This window comes from Lissotriton helveticus, chromosome 1_1 (assembly GCF_964261635.1).
Source record: "Lissotriton helveticus chromosome 1_1, aLisHel1.1, whole genome shotgun sequence".
Classification (NCBI taxonomy): Eukaryota; Metazoa; Chordata; class Amphibia; order Caudata; family Salamandridae; genus Lissotriton; species Lissotriton helveticus.
Genome location: NC_136057.1, coordinates 1190989278 through 1191005625, shown reverse-complemented (window position 1 = coordinate 1191005625; position 16348 = coordinate 1190989278). Strand labels below are relative to the sequence as shown.

Below are 16348 nucleotides of genomic sequence, written 5' to 3'. Positions count from 1 at the left end.
AAGAGAGAACTGAAATTCAGAGAGCATTGACAAGCACCGTTTTCAGTTCAATAAACAATGCATACTTCCTCTTCAATAACCTTTAACTGTTCCCGTGCAACAATGCCTCATGGTGAATGTGTGCTTTATAAACAAAAATGCCATCCATTGAAAGAGGATGCACGGTATAAGCACCCTTACACTACCATAAACCAAAAAATGATTCTAATTAGTCTATTACTTTTCAGCCATCTTTTTGTAGCATGTGTGCATGTCAGCCCTGTTCTTCCTGCAACCACCTAATTTCCTCCATACAATACAACATATGTCATCTTGATAAAATATTTTCTCTTACACTTGCTCACTCATTTACATTCGCATACAACAACTTTATTACGTCTTCTTAAAAGTTTTATCGCATACATATCTACATAGGACGCTATTGGAGTTATTCTCAAGCCCGTGATCTCATGGACAGGCAACATGGGCAAGGCCTCCACCCTACAAAAATCCTTGAATTCATCAGAACTTCACATGATTATTTGAGCCCTAAAGCAATGGGACATCTCACAATCTAACCTGGGTTAGCTGTATCCATAAGGTAAAATTCAAAAACAGTCACTTCAAATGTACGTTTCTCTAGTACTGGTGATTGTGAAATGTATCCCATTCTCAGATCAGACTTGGTTTTGATATGAATGTTAGATTCTATCTCTAACACTGCGTTCGAGTTTGTTCATGGTAGGGTTGTTGTTTACATATGTTGCTTGCATGAAATCTCCACAAAAGTAGCTCTTATTTGAATAGTCTGGTTTTCAACATTGTTTGAAAAGCTCACACTATGGGCCCGATGTAGGTCGGTCGGTAACGGCCGAAAATCGGTATTTTCGGCCGTTACCGACCGGTATGTCAGAAATGGTATGTAGGGCCCTGTATGGTTACCGATTCTGTAAAATACTGAATCTGTATTTTTTACCGATTCGGTAAAAGTGATATGTAGGTGGGACTCTTCTGAGTCCCACAAGCATTACAGAATCGGTATTTTACCATCAAATCAATTTGATGGTAAAATACCGATTCCGGTGTGCACCTGTGCCATATGACAGGCAGACCTGCCCTTAGGGCAGGTATGCCTGCCACATGGCACCCGAACCTCTTTTGGGGGTGCAGGAGGGTGTCCAAGTGACACCCCCTGCACCCTTGTGTAATTCGGTATTTACCGATTCGGTAAATACCGAATCGGTAATGCCCATTCATTCCTATGGGCTTCAAAGCCCATAGGAATGAATGGGCATTACCGATCGGTATTTACCGAAACGGTAAATACCGATTTTCCTCCGATTCGGTATTCCAGCACATCTGGAATACCTACATACCCACCCCTCTGATTTACCGATTCATAATTACCGAATCGGTAAAATTCGGTAATTATGAATCGGTAAATCAATCCTACCTACATCTGGCCCTATCTGTTTCTATTACATTTGAAAACCAACATTCACTTTTTAAATCTTTGCACAGGGCTCGCTTTGATTTTTTTCGTCAATTTTGAAAACTGCCAACTTTCAACAAATGCGAAGGAGCCTTCTACTCTACAACCTTACTGCAGCTTGTTCGTGATGTAAATGTCAAAGTAAATGGCAAAATGTTGTATGTTTGATTTTCCTGTGATTAGTGACATAGATCTTCCATTTTCCTTTCCCCAAAAATGCATAAACGTGCTGCTCTATGACAGACAACAAGTACCTGTTTACATGAAATAATTTACTTGGACTTTTTGGTTGCATAGTACCTGCAGTGAAACTTGTCTGGTCGCGCATGCTCCTAAAACATTAGGCAACTACTGAATGGCAAAAGACCATCGCAACGCATGCGTCACATCGCATGCGTTTACGTCGCATGCCATCATAACGCACGCGACGTTACAACGCATGCGTTCACTATGCACGCCATTATGTCGCAGGTGCCATTACATCGTGAGTGCTTACAACGGACAAGGATGGCAGAGAGACACCGCTTCTGGAACCACGAGAGGCAGGTAAGGACAACGCTGTATTCGTAGTGTTTTAGGGTTTAGGGTTGTTGATGGGGAGTGTAGTGGAGGGGAGGGTTTTAGGCTTAAGGGCTTAGGGTTAATAGTAGTATATGGTAGTGTTTTAGGCTTTAGGTTTAGGGCTTAGGGTTAAAAGTCGTATATGGTAGTGTTTTAGGCTTTAGGGTTAGGGCTTTTAGGGCTTAGGGTTAAGGGTCGTATATGGTAGTGTTTTTGGGTTAAGGCTTTTAGGGCTTAAGGTTAAGGCTTGTACATGGTAGGGTTTTAGGCTTTATGGTTAGAGCTTAGGGTTAAGGGTCGTATATGGTAGTGTTTTAAGCTTTAGGGTTAGGGCTTAGGGTTAAGGGTTAATAGTATATGGCAGTGTTTTAGGCTTTAGGGCGTCGTAGTGTGTTTGGAACGTTGCTATGCCTAGTAGTGTGTTTTGGGGGGCCGTTAGGGAGGATTTTTGCGGTGTTATAGGATGCGTGATCTTTGTGTGCGTTGTAAAGGTCTTTTCCATGCATGTGAAGGCGGGGTTCAATTTAATGTTTTGCGAGGTAGATGCATGCAATGTAACGGTGCATGCGAGGTAAAAAAAAGCGATGTAATAGTGTGCGTTGTTTTTGTTTGCGTTGCGTCATGATACACCCCTACTGAATAGTATGTTGACTCCATTAACAAGTATTTGTTGAACCTACTTCTCTTACTGGCTGCTGTCAAGCTCATTGCTGCAGAAGTCCATAGAATCATTACACCTGTTGAATCTTGGCACATCTTAGAAGAGTAATTAAAAAGCAGGTCCTCATGTGGACACTCTGCTTGACAATTACCAGTTGTTGACCACGGATGATGGAATTATTGTTCTGTAGATACCAGTACAAGACTGAAAACCCAGTTAGACGAAACACTGCTTCATACTCGCTGGTCACAATACCGTATTGAGCTTCATACTGTGCCACCCTACAGGCAAATGCATGTTTTGTGATTATGTCAACAAGGGAAACCAACATAAGCAGAATGCAAGAGAAGGAACATGGCTAGTGGAATGGCTAGGCTCCATATAAATCCTTTGACATGCACAGCATGATTGGGCCTATACCTCAGAATGCAGACACTTAATCACAGATTCAGCCCTCGGCAGCCTGCTCCATTCATGCGCTCAGTAATAACAAAGGTCAGGAATTGACATGCATATTGTAGATAAATAAAAGCAAAATATCACTGGCGTATGGCAAAGAGTTAGTGCTAAATTAACACAAATTTAATTCAAATGTCTCTTTCTTAACAAGTTGTATCACTAATTGGTTCTATGTTAAACTAACATCGTCAAAATATTGACCTCCAAAGATACCGCATCCACTATATTGACTGCAACTATAACTTCAGAATATATATATGTATATCCATAGAAACAATCCCAGAACCACGAAGCGGGCATGGACTCCAAGATGCTGAGGTGCATTATTTAATATTTATTTGTATATGTCCCTGACGCATTTCAGCCCCCTCCAAGTGGTGGTCACCAGAAGGTAGTTATAGTTAGAACCTAGTTTCCATAGGAAAAGCATGTTTTGATTTTATATATATATTTATGATTATATATGTGTATGTGTGTGTGTATGTGTGTGTGTGTGTGTGTGTACAGTATACCTTTACTCGACTTAACATCTACCTACCTTGCCAAAATAGTGTTAGTTGATAGTGGATGTAATATGTTCAATGATCATAAATTATACATGGCTATAATGGCATACTATATTCAAATGTACATATCAGTGAATCATTGACACCAGAAAAATAGATACGTATTATTGTAGCATGGATGTTCTCATCAGTCAGACCAGATAGATCCTGTATTAACATAAATGACACACTGCATGTGCATTTTGTAGGCGTGGCAGGCTTTTTATTTATTTTCAGCAGACACACTTTCATAACTTACCTCCTCTATGAATAGTTAAGGATGCTTCATTTCCAACTGGGCATTCTTTAAGTATATCCACTACTTCGGCATGGTTCCGGCTCTGAACATTCTGCTGGTTAATCTCCACAATGAGGTCACCTTCACACAGACCAGGGCATCCCTGAATGTCTAGAATTTGCTTCACCCTTTGCCCTGTTGGACTGTCTGCTATTGTGAAGCCAAAGCCCTGGGCCCCTTTCACAATGGTTAAGGTCATGAGTTCAGCTTGGGTGGCTCCCGAGGAAGCCATGGACACATTATCGTCATGGACTGGCGGTGGTGGGAATGTGCTGTCAAGCTGACTATCTGCTGGCATTGAGTGCAAAGAGTGCGGTGGCCGATCTGCTACGTCAGGAACAGATTGAGAGGTCCTCGAAAGGTATTCCAAATAGGTTTCATAGTTATTTCTTCCATTTACCACCACCGGTGGTCTCTCTATCACTGAAAATGGTGGCACCATACTGCTGGCAGAATCTTCAGGATCATATGGCAAAGGGTATCCACGACATAGCACCAGGTTGACACTTTGACCAATAGGAATAGACTGGAAGATTTTGACCACATCCGCATGAGTATGCCCAAGGACACAAACTTCATTAATATAGACAATGACATCACCTATAAGGAGAAGAAAATGATTGACAACATGAGATAACTTCAACTAATATTATTTCAGAGGAATGGATGAATGAGACTACGTAAAAAAAAATCTCTTCACTTGTAACAGCATGCCACAATGAGTTAAAGATGTGTAGATATTCAGTTCATGGGTTCCCAGGTTAGAGAAACTTGCCAACAAATGAGAAGTGAATTATTAAAATGTTATTGAGAGTCAATTTCAGATTCAAACTCAGAAAATTCTGTGTTGACACTTAACAGATTCTACACAGTTGCATTTTGAAGCTCTCTGGACATATTTCAAATGCCATACTAATATAAGACCCTACAAGAGAACTCTCTGTTAGCGACTAAAGCACCATTTAGAACCTTCCCTTTACTAAGTAGTAATGGCACCTGAGTTGAGAGCGTGTTGGAAAATAGGGTGCCATGGGATGCACAAAAAGGAAGAAACCTATAGCTCTTTCTAAGTGATCAAGTAAGCGTAACCTCTGGCACATAGAGTGAGGCAGTTGAGTTCCTTACAGTAAATGGTCTTGAATGAAGCACTGTCTAGTCTGTCGTCATACATATCCTTCAACCGTGTATATTCTACCTTCAATTGCCATAAACTCTGAGTCATCGAAGATCGTTATTTACTCTCCTAAACAAAGGCGTTGTTGTTTCAGAAGAGCTTCTTAAGATCGGAAAAAAGAGCAAAAATCACAAGAAGGTGGCAATGTGTACATTTTATGGTAATTATACATTTCCAAAATTATTTTGCATTATGGTATTTATATTGGTTTCATTTTCTTAGATCACAAAATAATACAGGAGTGACTCATGAATAAAGTCATTGCCTTGTGAGTCTTTTGCACATAATAATAAATCAAATTAAATCAAATCAAATAAGGGTTGTGGTCTCACCAACAAGCAGCACTGCTCACAGACCATCCAAGGGTGCAACTAAGCAAAAAAGCCGGATAAAGGCTCTGGTAATGAATAGCCCATAACTGAGGCGTTACTGTGGGAATTAGGTGCAGAAACATGCATTCCCATGGTTAACTACCATTTCTCAGGGCATCACTAGCAATCCTGCAGTAATCCTGCATCCCAAAATGACCAAGCCTCGTGGCATCTTTAATGCGGGGTGCAGAGTTGCTGATGTGGTTTCCGGGCGCATATAAAAATGACTTTCATCAAGGAGCTGCATGAAAACTGCCTTCAAGATATCACTGGGTTTGAAAGATTGCTGGGAATGTATTCCTCTCAAATGCTTTTTGGTGAAAGGAGGGACGTTAATTATCAAGTACATCAGGGGCTGCCTTAAGCTTCTTGATTACAGGTGTAATTATTGCCTGCTATAGACTTAGAGAGATGATCCCAAGTTGTAGAGACAAGTTGAGTCAAGAGCTCTAGGATTAAATATTTTTTGAGCTGCATATTGGAGCAGGTTGTCAAAGGAGAACCAGATCTGATAGAAAAAAAAGATTCTCCTGTACTGTCTTCACCCTTAGAGGGGGACAGCACCTAAGAGGATTGACAGTAACATCTGCCTTTGGAAGGAACTATAACCAGAGTGAGAGTTGCTCTAATCAAAATCAATTTCTCAGTAAAATATTTAGAGAATAATACATTAGGAATAGTGTGGGCCACTGAGTGATCCAGTGATAGCAAACAGGTAGATTGCAGCTCTGTTGATGCTTTGATGAAAAAGGCCTCTAGTGCTTGTTGAGTGGCTGATGCATAGCTTTTAATGAGGCTAGTGTATTCCAGAGTCCATGGTAGTCCTGCATGGTAATTCCACATTCTAGAACTACTGATGCCCACTGGATAGGCACATTTGGGTGCAGATACACATTGAATTTATTAATACAGGGGAACTGATTACCCTAGAATCAATACATTTTTTCCTGCATGGAAATGGATATATAAAGGCTAATTCACTGGACATTGCCTTATTGAGCACATAGGAGGTGCTGGTGTAGTTTATGTGAGTGTGATATTTCATTGAGGGGAAGACAGCCCAGGTTTCTTGTCATTTAGAGTCAAAACAGTTCCCAAGGGTGTGCGAAATTGCATATGCTTTTCCCTCAAAAATATGTGAAATTTCAGAAAATGAAGAAAGATTGCGTGCAAGCTATAAGAAATGCACTTCAAGGTATCGAGAGTAAACTGAAGGCGAGGATGTACTTCGCTTTCAAAGTCAATCAAGATACTGGCAAGGGGGCTAATACACAACAAACATTTTCTTGCGACACTTTTATTGTTCAATCCAGTCTCTTGCGAGACATTTTCATCTCAACTGGTCTCTTGCAAGACATTTTCTGCTTGAACCAGTGTTCTCCGCTCTAAAAACTGTGCACAACACGCACATGTAACTCAAAAATGTGCATGAACTTAGTCTGTTTGCTGAACTCTTTGGCTTACTAGCTTTACTGCGGACTTTCTATTCACAGGCAGAGCAGGCGAGCAAGGGCTGTGCAATCCTCAACATTGCCTGCATGCTCTGTGCCTGCTGTAATGAAGGAGCTGTGCTTGTTGGAGCAGTCATGGGAAGGAGACACTAGCTCAAGAGGGAAGGGTGAGCAATGTCCTGACACGATTTTATGGAAGAAAAGGGCGAACATCCGCTATTTACTCACTCAACTATTCCAGTTCAATGCATACATTGTGCGATCAGTTGCATGTTAATAAAACCATTACAGAAGAAAAAAAGTATTAATTATACACCCATTGTATACAGAATATTGAATATTTCTATCTTGTGTGAAATATGTGGAAGTCCACCAATTGTTAATTTTGAAGAAAGCTGCATAATGCTTCTCATTCATTTGGAACATGAGTGAGAGCGACACTCATTTTAACGTTGCTTCAAAGTCACATTTTAACACATAATGCACAGCGGCACTAAAGAAAAATAATGAAATCGTCAATATTATTAATGAGAAAGCAATGTCTTTCTACGCGCGGAACAATGCTTTCAAGAGGCAGATAGGGGGTGTGAAAAGAAACGTATTTTCTTTAGTCAGAACAATACCAAATGTGTTGGAGCAAGTGAGAAAAGAGGCTTGCACGCGCGCGCTGCCTGCACATTAACAATATATGCTGCTGTAGGAAGTCCCACGGATCTGGCAGGTTGATGGGACTCTTAAACATAACGGGTTATCTTTAGCTTGGCTTTAAAACTCAACAATACACAATAAAATCACCGTAAACGTGGTCTCCTGTGACATACAAATTAGGTATACTCTCAGCCAGGGTTCACTCCCCACCGATTTACCACGGCTTAACTAATTTACAGCCTCTTGTTTAATTGGTGGTGGGTAATACAGGAAACTGCGGTTTGCGTTACCGTGCCCTAAAACATGGCATTGCAGCAAGTTTAACTTTAAGTGAGGAAGAACATGTGTAAAGGGCTCCATTGATGTTTCTGCATTCATCGATGCAAAGTTAACAGTAGATAGTTCAACGTGCTAATGAAATTGTATACTCATTGGGGTATATTATCAACAACTAGCGATAATTTTTGTCTCTAACTTGTTTAGAGACAAAAATTATCGCCGCACATCGGCGATTTTTATCGCAGATAAACCTTGCTATTAGCAAGGTTTATCACAAATGCGATAAAAAACGCCCGCAATGCATGAATATCGCTGAAAAGTCAGCGATATTCATGCATTATCGAGCAAATGCTCTTAGCCATGTTATCCACCTCCCATTGGATAACATGGCTAAGAACTGCTCAGGGCAGGTGTTAGCTTTTGGAGATATTCGCCCTTAGCGCAAATATCTCCAAAAGTTGGTAATAGGAGATAGCGATGTTAGCGACTGTTTCCAGTCGCTAACATCTTGGCACGCCCACTTTGCATATCATTAGTGATAAATATCACTGACATGCAAAGTGGGGCCCATGATGGTCGCTATCTCCTATTAGCTGTCGCTAACTGGTGTTAGCGACAGCTTGGTAATAGGGAGATAATTTTATCTCCGCTTTCTTGGCTTGTAAAGCCAAAAAAGCGGAGATAAAACCCCTTGATAATATACCCCATTGACCTTAAGTTGTGTAATAGTGTTACTTGTCAGGAAATCAATTTACTGCTCACACCCCCATCAGCCGCGGCCTGTGGAGGGAGTTACGGTGCGGCAGGGAGGCGGGGAGGGGGAGGGGCGGGGTGGAGGGTGCTAAAAACCGGCATATGGATAATTGCAGGTAAGTAAACTATTTAATTAATAAAACAAATTTCGTAGCGCGCCTTGCATCGCATTCTGCGATGCAAGGCGCGCTACCAAATTCGTTTTTATTAATTAAACCGTAACTCCCTCCACGGGCCGTGGATGACCCCCATTCTAGTGATATGTGTGTGCGGGCTACAGAAGCAAGTAAATAATAAAATAAAAAACTTAAGTTGGAAAAATTCCAACATACCACACTAGTGCAGAAACCCTATGCATCTGCAGAGTCAAAACAGGGGGAAGAGTCTTCTCCTACATCGCGGCCATGACCTGGAACGAGCTCCCAATCAACATCAGACGCGCCCCCTCCCTGAACACCTTCAGGAAGGCTCTAAAGACTTATCTCTGTGGCTGAGAGGAACTGCTGACCCCCCCTACCCACCCGCAGTGACTTGAGACCATCACGAGTGAGAAACGCCCTTACAAGTCCCCTGATTGATTGATTGACAGTTGGCTTTATTTGTATAACTTTTGTGGAAATGATATGCCGTGGGTATTATGTAAGTGACAACAGAGTTTATCCTAGCCCGCATAAATCAATGCCTCAGTTGGAATGTATGTTCTGCAATACTTGTCTTCTTTTGCTTGTGTCTAAAATCTTAAAATATTTTTTTCCCCTCAGATCAATTTTCTGCAATTATAGTTGCACAATTAATTGTTTTCATGCAAACCTTGTGTAGGAAAAAATAACATCAAAAAAAATACAGTATAAAAAGCTTAAGCCTTCCTCCCAGACAGTACATGGACTGCGTGCCCTGCCTGTTCATCTTTCTGTAATATCTATGTTTCAACTAAATCTTTTGACTGGACAATTGACTCCATTCTTCTGGTTGACCTCGATGACCTCCATAATGTGCCTTACAATCTCTTCTGTGTAAATATAATCTTCGCTGCATCAATTGTGCCAACATGTTCAGCACTCCCTTCTCTCCTGTGTATTCATTTCGTAACAGATTTTTTTATTATGTCTCATCTCACGCTTCTGCAGTGCCAGGGAGCCAAGCTTTCTAGGTGATTCGTTCTGGAAGTGTTGACGATTATTCTCTCTCTTCTATGTCTATGATTGGGAGTTTATCTTTAAGAATGCCCCTGGCTTACAGATAATGGCTAAGCATGGAAAAAGGTTTTCACAAGCTCCTGAACAGAATGTTCCTATATACATCTGCAGCCACTTCGCCCAGGAAGTTTCTTTATGTTACATTCGCCCTGCCAACTTAGACCTTCTAACTAGGGCTGGGCGTAGTTCGGGAAGTAGCGCTACGCGTAACTACGCAGAGTGCACTTCGCACTATGCGAACTACGCGTAGCACTACCCGAACTGCGTAGTACCCTGTTCCCACTGTGCAAGATGCCGTTTTCAATGATTGCACAGTGCGGACAAGCATCCGGCACTGGGCAATCATTGAAAACGGCATCTTGCACAGTGGGAGCTGTAATTTTCTGCCGCTCGAGGAGATTTTTACTTGAGGGGCAGCTTTCTCAACGCGGACTGGTAGTTTCTCATCACGAGCGGTCGCGAGCATACGCAACCACTCGCAATGAGAAACCAGAACTCCCCGCATTGAGAATCTCGCCGGGAGGTTTATTTTCCACGCTCGCAATCGGCAACTTGATGTTGCTGATTGCGAACGAGGGAAAAATTGTCTCGCCAGGATGTCATTTTGCTTGCTCGCGGCCGCCAACTTGACGTTGAGGACCGCGAGCAAGCGAAAAATTACCTCTGCACTACGCTACGCGTGTTCGCACTGTGCTACGTGCAGTTCGCGTAGTGTGAAGTTGCGCAAACTTGGCAAACTACGCAAGCTTAGCCCATGCCACCATCATCCATTCCAGACCCTGTGCCGGTCTGACAGTATCCCCGTGGGCACTGAAGGGATTTTACTTGAGTACAAGCATTTTATCGTAGTATGTGCTTTAAAAAGCATTATTCCCTCACTTGCACCATTTTCATGTCTACTGAGCACCAACTTCAAGAACTCTCTCCCAGGACATGTGAGTGCCTATGTGCACAGTGTGCGTGGCAGGCAAATATATATGTATGTATATATATATATATATATATATATTTATATATGAGCACAGGTTCCGTAGGCAGCAACAGCTCACAGGTTCGACTCCCACCGCTACCGCCAAGAAACTGGAGACCCAAGTTGATCTGTGAGTACATTTTATTCTGCAACAGACAGCATAACGTTTCGGCCTACACGAGGCCTTGGTCATATATATATATGGCTCAAATACAGATGTAAACATATTGCAATGATAACTACTGGTACAGTTTGATACAAATATACAGCCTGATTCATCAATCTCCCGTTTTGCGAGCCCCTAATAGCGATTCATAAGGAATCGCTATTAAGGACTTGCAAAACGGGATTCATGTAGAAATTGCATAAAGAAATGCGATTCCTACACATTCCTTATTTGCGATTAGCAAATTGCTAATCGCAAATAAAGAATAACTCCCCATGCATTCCTATGGGCCTACTGGCCCATAGGAATGCATGGGGACTTATTCCTTATTTGCGATTAGCAATTAGCTAATCGCAAATAAGGATGCGATTTCAAGGGTGCAGGGGTGTCCAAAGGACACCCTGCAGCACCCCTGAAATGTAATCTACATTGGTGTTGCGCACACACATTTCCAAAGGACATGTGTGTGTGTAACATGCAACTTAGAAAAATGCATTTAAATGCATTTTTCTAAGTTTTTGCTATTTACCGAGAGGTCTGACCTCTCGGTAAATAGCGGCCCAAAATTGCATTTTCGCAATTTTAAAATGCTTCATGAATTGCATTTAAGGAATCTGAAATAGAGATTCCTTAAATACAATTCTTCGCAAATGTGCGAATTCTTAAATAGCCAATTTTGCATTTGGGATGATGAATCCCAAATGCAAAAATTGCCATGCATAAACACTTATCAGGATAAGTATTTCACCAGACTTTTGTTGGTATCACATTTAGTCATAAGTTGATTTTAGTTTGTAATGTTGAAATATGCAAACCCAGTAGATTCATCGCATCACTGTGTTAACTGTATTAACGTTATAAAAACGTGTTTTTGCAGAGTGACTATCTTGGATTTGAATTGATCACTCCTGACTCCACAGGCAATGGCATACTATAATCAAGGTGCACTTCTGTACTGGCCCAGCCATAACACTACACGGCCCTAGAACTCTTGGGCAGTGGAAGTTTCCGCATAATAGGGAGTTTGGGGGCCATGCATAAAATCACACATTTTTTGAACAATTAAAACCATCCCGTATATGCAAGAATTTAACAATCTAATTGAAGCCTTCAACCTCTGACCATCAGTTTCTTTGGTGTTGGGAAGTTGTCAGAGATGGTATGATTTAAAATGGAAAACTCTTCTATCTAGAGAGCTTTCCAACAGTTTAGAGAGTATTTTGCGGAAGACAACACTAATTTTATTCTATGTGCTAACCCCAAACCAAAATTGAAGACCATTATTAGTGGGCCCTGATGAAATGTAAATTACACCGGCATAAATTCCTTTAATACAGCAATTTCGAGTTATGCCTGTTATATGAAATTCTAAAAATTACACCATTATGCCAGACTGTGTAATTGCACTGTGTAATTGCACTCTATTCATGGTAAACGTTTACAGCGAGCATGCAGATATATTGTGAATGACCAGGATTGGAGTGGGTGTTGCTGCTGCCACTTGTGTTTTTTGCACTATTTATTACCGCAAAATACGACCTCATTTTAAAAAATGACAGGAGGAAGTATTTTCCACTAAAATGTGCTGTTGAATGATGGATTTGCATCTCATGTAATGACGTGTACTTTCATGTAAGTTTCCCAAAATTTTGCATAATTACGTAAAAAACACACACATTGTGCCCACCCCTAATTAACCAAGGGTATATTATTAAGATTAGGTGACCTTTTTATATAGAAGAGAGAATGCACATAATCGACATTACTGCAATACACGATTAATGAATACCTCAAGTTGCACCTCAATTCACTGTAGTGGCCCCCTCCGATCTAGTTGCACATAGACATTGGAACCTTACCCAATTTTTTTTATCTCAAAAGTAAAACACCCCTCAATGATTTTATGCCGGTCATTGTACAGCACAGAAATCCAACCCACAGTTAACCTATTAAAAATTAATTTCTTTGATCTTCATGGAAGTTGTACACATGTTGATATATACAGCAACTTCCAAACAAGATATGCTATTGTTCATATCCTGCCAAAGAAACACGTTTGAAAGGCATCTTGCAACCCTCCTTGGGGGTTTATGGGCGGTGTTGTTATGCAATGACACTATAATATGAAGAACCATAAAGTTTTAGTTTATTCCTAGATTTAAAGAAGTTGATTTCTACTCTGAACTTCCTCTGAGTTACTTTCTACTCTGCTTTCTATTCAGATCAACTCCCATACATATTGGGGATAATATTCCTGACTACACCAACACAGCTAATAATGATGGTATGATTACTTCAATAAGCTTCCTTTTATTGGTGATAATGCTTGATTGGACTTCTGTTAGACCTATGCTTTCAGATTATTTTTTTCATTTCACTTCCTAAGACAGTGTTGAGTCAAAGTCACTACTGTGAATGGACCCAAGCGTTATCTGGCACTTGTCTTTGTGACAGACCTCATACCCACATTGATTCTAACCGGGTTGCTTTGATCCTACAACACAATACTGCATTGCCTAAATCATTTTCTTTGAAAAAATGTCCTCAGTTCGCTTGATTTTACTCAGACCTACAGCAATATATGTTCAAGTGCAAAAAAGCAAAATAACACTGGAAAAAAACCTTTTGTCCTGATGGGAAATATTGAAATATCTCCTAAGTGTGTGTAATATAAATGCAATGTAGGTCTAGAAAGACGAGCTCCAGGCCAGACGTTTAGACTATCCACATAAAATAAATGTACTTGTACTGGATCTCAATTGAAGTCTTTTACTTGATCTTTGGCTTTTCTGAAAATCTAGCAGGGATCTGCCTGAACAATACAGGGCTCCATTGAAAGTTCGCATGACAGATTTCAGGTTTTAAATGTCTATCTCATCTATGCATCTCTGGATAGTTTATCCGTGTGGAAAAAACTCACTCCAAGAATTTGACGGAGGGCATGGAAAGAGTTGCAACGGATGTATGTCAGTACAACGCGATTGCGGTACTTAACAACGTGGTTATTACAACGCAAGCCGTTAAAACGACTTGCGTTGGAGGGCGCGGACTTAGGAATATTATAATTTTAAATTCCAACACCAGTCCACTTAACAGTAGGGAAGGTGTTGGAATATAAAATTACAATATTCCTTAACCCACAGCACCATCCAGCGCAAGTCGTAGTAACCACTTGCGTTGTAATGGCAGCGTGGTAAAGGTCGCGCGGTGTAAACACCACGTTGTAAACGACGTTTACCGTTGCTACATGCAAAGAACTAGGGCATAGATTCTCTTCAATCTTCTGCACTGCAGGTCTGTTGATGTTGCTGAGACCTTAAACTGGATGCAGTATTCCCCCACCCCATGCTAGGATGCACAACCGTTGAGTATAAGCAAGAGGACATTGGGAGCATCTGGCTTGCTGGGCTAATGCAGGTTTCAGTTTCTCCTACCGGGGCAGTCTTACTTTGAAGTTATAAAAGTCAGAAAATGCGTTTTAAATTATGTGCATGCTAGAAAGACACTGCCAAGCCTCGTTTAGTTGCTCCAATTCTTCTCCTCTCACGCGGTATTGTTCTCTCAGGGCCTGACACGTTTCTGCTGGATGAGTGAAATATAACATCATTTGCAAAAACGGGCAGGTGAGGATTCCCCAAAAGTGCAAGACTACAAAAAAGGATATTTATTAGGCGAGAGAGAGACGACTGGAATGGATGCGTCTCTACCCATAACTATTAGACAGCACCACTGAAATCTCCAATGAAATAACAGCGACTCATTAAAAACCAAAAGGGCCAGTCAGAGAGTCATAAAACCTTCTCACAGAAGCAACATAGACACATCCAAATATTTCAGCAGCAGTCATTATACTTCAGTGCGCTGCTATAAAATATGCATTTGTCCACCGAATGAATGTAAAACAAAAGGAAAATAGACAACAAAAAGGTAATACAGCTACTACTGCAGGATCCTCCATATCATGGTAAGGTAAGTGACACAGAGCATTATTCTTGAGATTGGGGCTTAGATGCAATGGGCAGTGAAGGGGCAGGAATGGACACGATCAGTAGGGGTTCTCCAAGTGGTGGGCGAGCAGGGATCTACATCGCAGACTTTTATCTGATCAGTGTATGAGAGGGAAAGAGTGTGTTTGCTTGCCTGGTGCCACTGGGTGCTGGTGAGGTCTGGTCAGAAATGCAGAAACCAGTGAGGTATCTACGAGTTTCCCAAGGTGACTGAGGCAATGAGGTGTAAGGGTTGAGGTCCTCATATGTTATTGACTGCACCCAATGTGTCAAGGGGCCAGTGCTGGAGCCACTACTAACATGACTGGGAAATCGGATGGTGATGCCAAAAGAGTTGAAACGGGTATGAAATGGATTCCTTTCTGGTCATCAGGGAAGAAGATATGGTTTTGCTGAAGATGAAATTCACTCTACATCCCTGGTGGAAATTGCTAAATGCATGAGGGTAACGGGCTTGGTGGGTGTAGGGTGTTGCTAGTGTGATATAGTCGTTAAGGTGGCTCCAAGTTTCTTTTACCACAATAAAATAAAGATGTGGAGATTGGGCCGAGCTGCTTGATAGTGGAGGTAGCAAGTGAGTAGAATTTGAGATTTCATAGGTAGAAGGAGAGTATTTAGGAGAGGGTGGTTGTTTGATTCAGAAAGAGATTGATTGATGTTAAGCCCGGAAGGATTCAGGAGTTTGAGAGGGCCTGGTCGAACTAGGGAAAGGGTTAAATGATGGGGAGGTGGAAATTCGTATTTTCCCCTATGCACAATTATACATTGCAGTAAGAGACCAAGTTGAAGGAGGAGGAAAATGTTTACTGGGGGGAGTGTGCTGGAAGGAAATGCTTTGAAAGAGGAGGTATAAGGATGAAGAGCGTGCCGGGATGGAGAAAGCTGTGGATAGCATGATGGAGTGGGCCTAGAAGGGAACAATAAGGAGTAGAAGACATAGAGAAGGATTCACAATGATGAATGTTCACACGTGGGTCTCTCGGGTATGGGTGAGTATGAATGGGTGTTTGGCTCTGCAGACTTGTGTACTGTCTTGTGCTTCCCTTGCTTAGTTATAATATTAAAGCCAATGGTGCATGGTGTGCGGGAGACCAAGTATTTTGAGTGGGAACAGGACAGTCGTGGCTGCTCAAGCACCTTAGTAACATAGGGGAATGTGCCTTGCTCTGTTGTAAATAGGTTCCTATGGATTATCCCATCATTCTGAAGCTATGTGGTGGACGGGTGGCATTTCCAAGCTCCCACAAATGCTTTCTTTGCATTCAGATGATATCTTAGCCAAAGTGATATTGTCTGGCTGCAAATTAGGTTTCCACTTAATGTACAAATATCAAAGTG

At 41.4% G+C, this 16348-nt stretch overlaps 1 protein-coding gene across 3 annotated transcripts in view; it reads right to left on the bottom strand.

The window, feature by feature from the left end:
* The window catches only part of MAGI2 (membrane associated guanylate kinase, WW and PDZ domain containing 2), a 2996284-nt gene that overhangs the window by 502942 nt on the left and 2476994 nt on the right, over nt 1–16348 (bottom strand). For all 3 annotated transcript variants that reach the window (XM_078679471.1, XM_078679479.1, XM_078679488.1), the window contains one exon: nt 3957–4595. In XM_078679471.1, coding sequence (XP_078535597.1) covers nt 3957–4595 — 639 coding nt within the window. The remainder of the gene's footprint in view (nt 1–3956; nt 4596–16348) is intronic.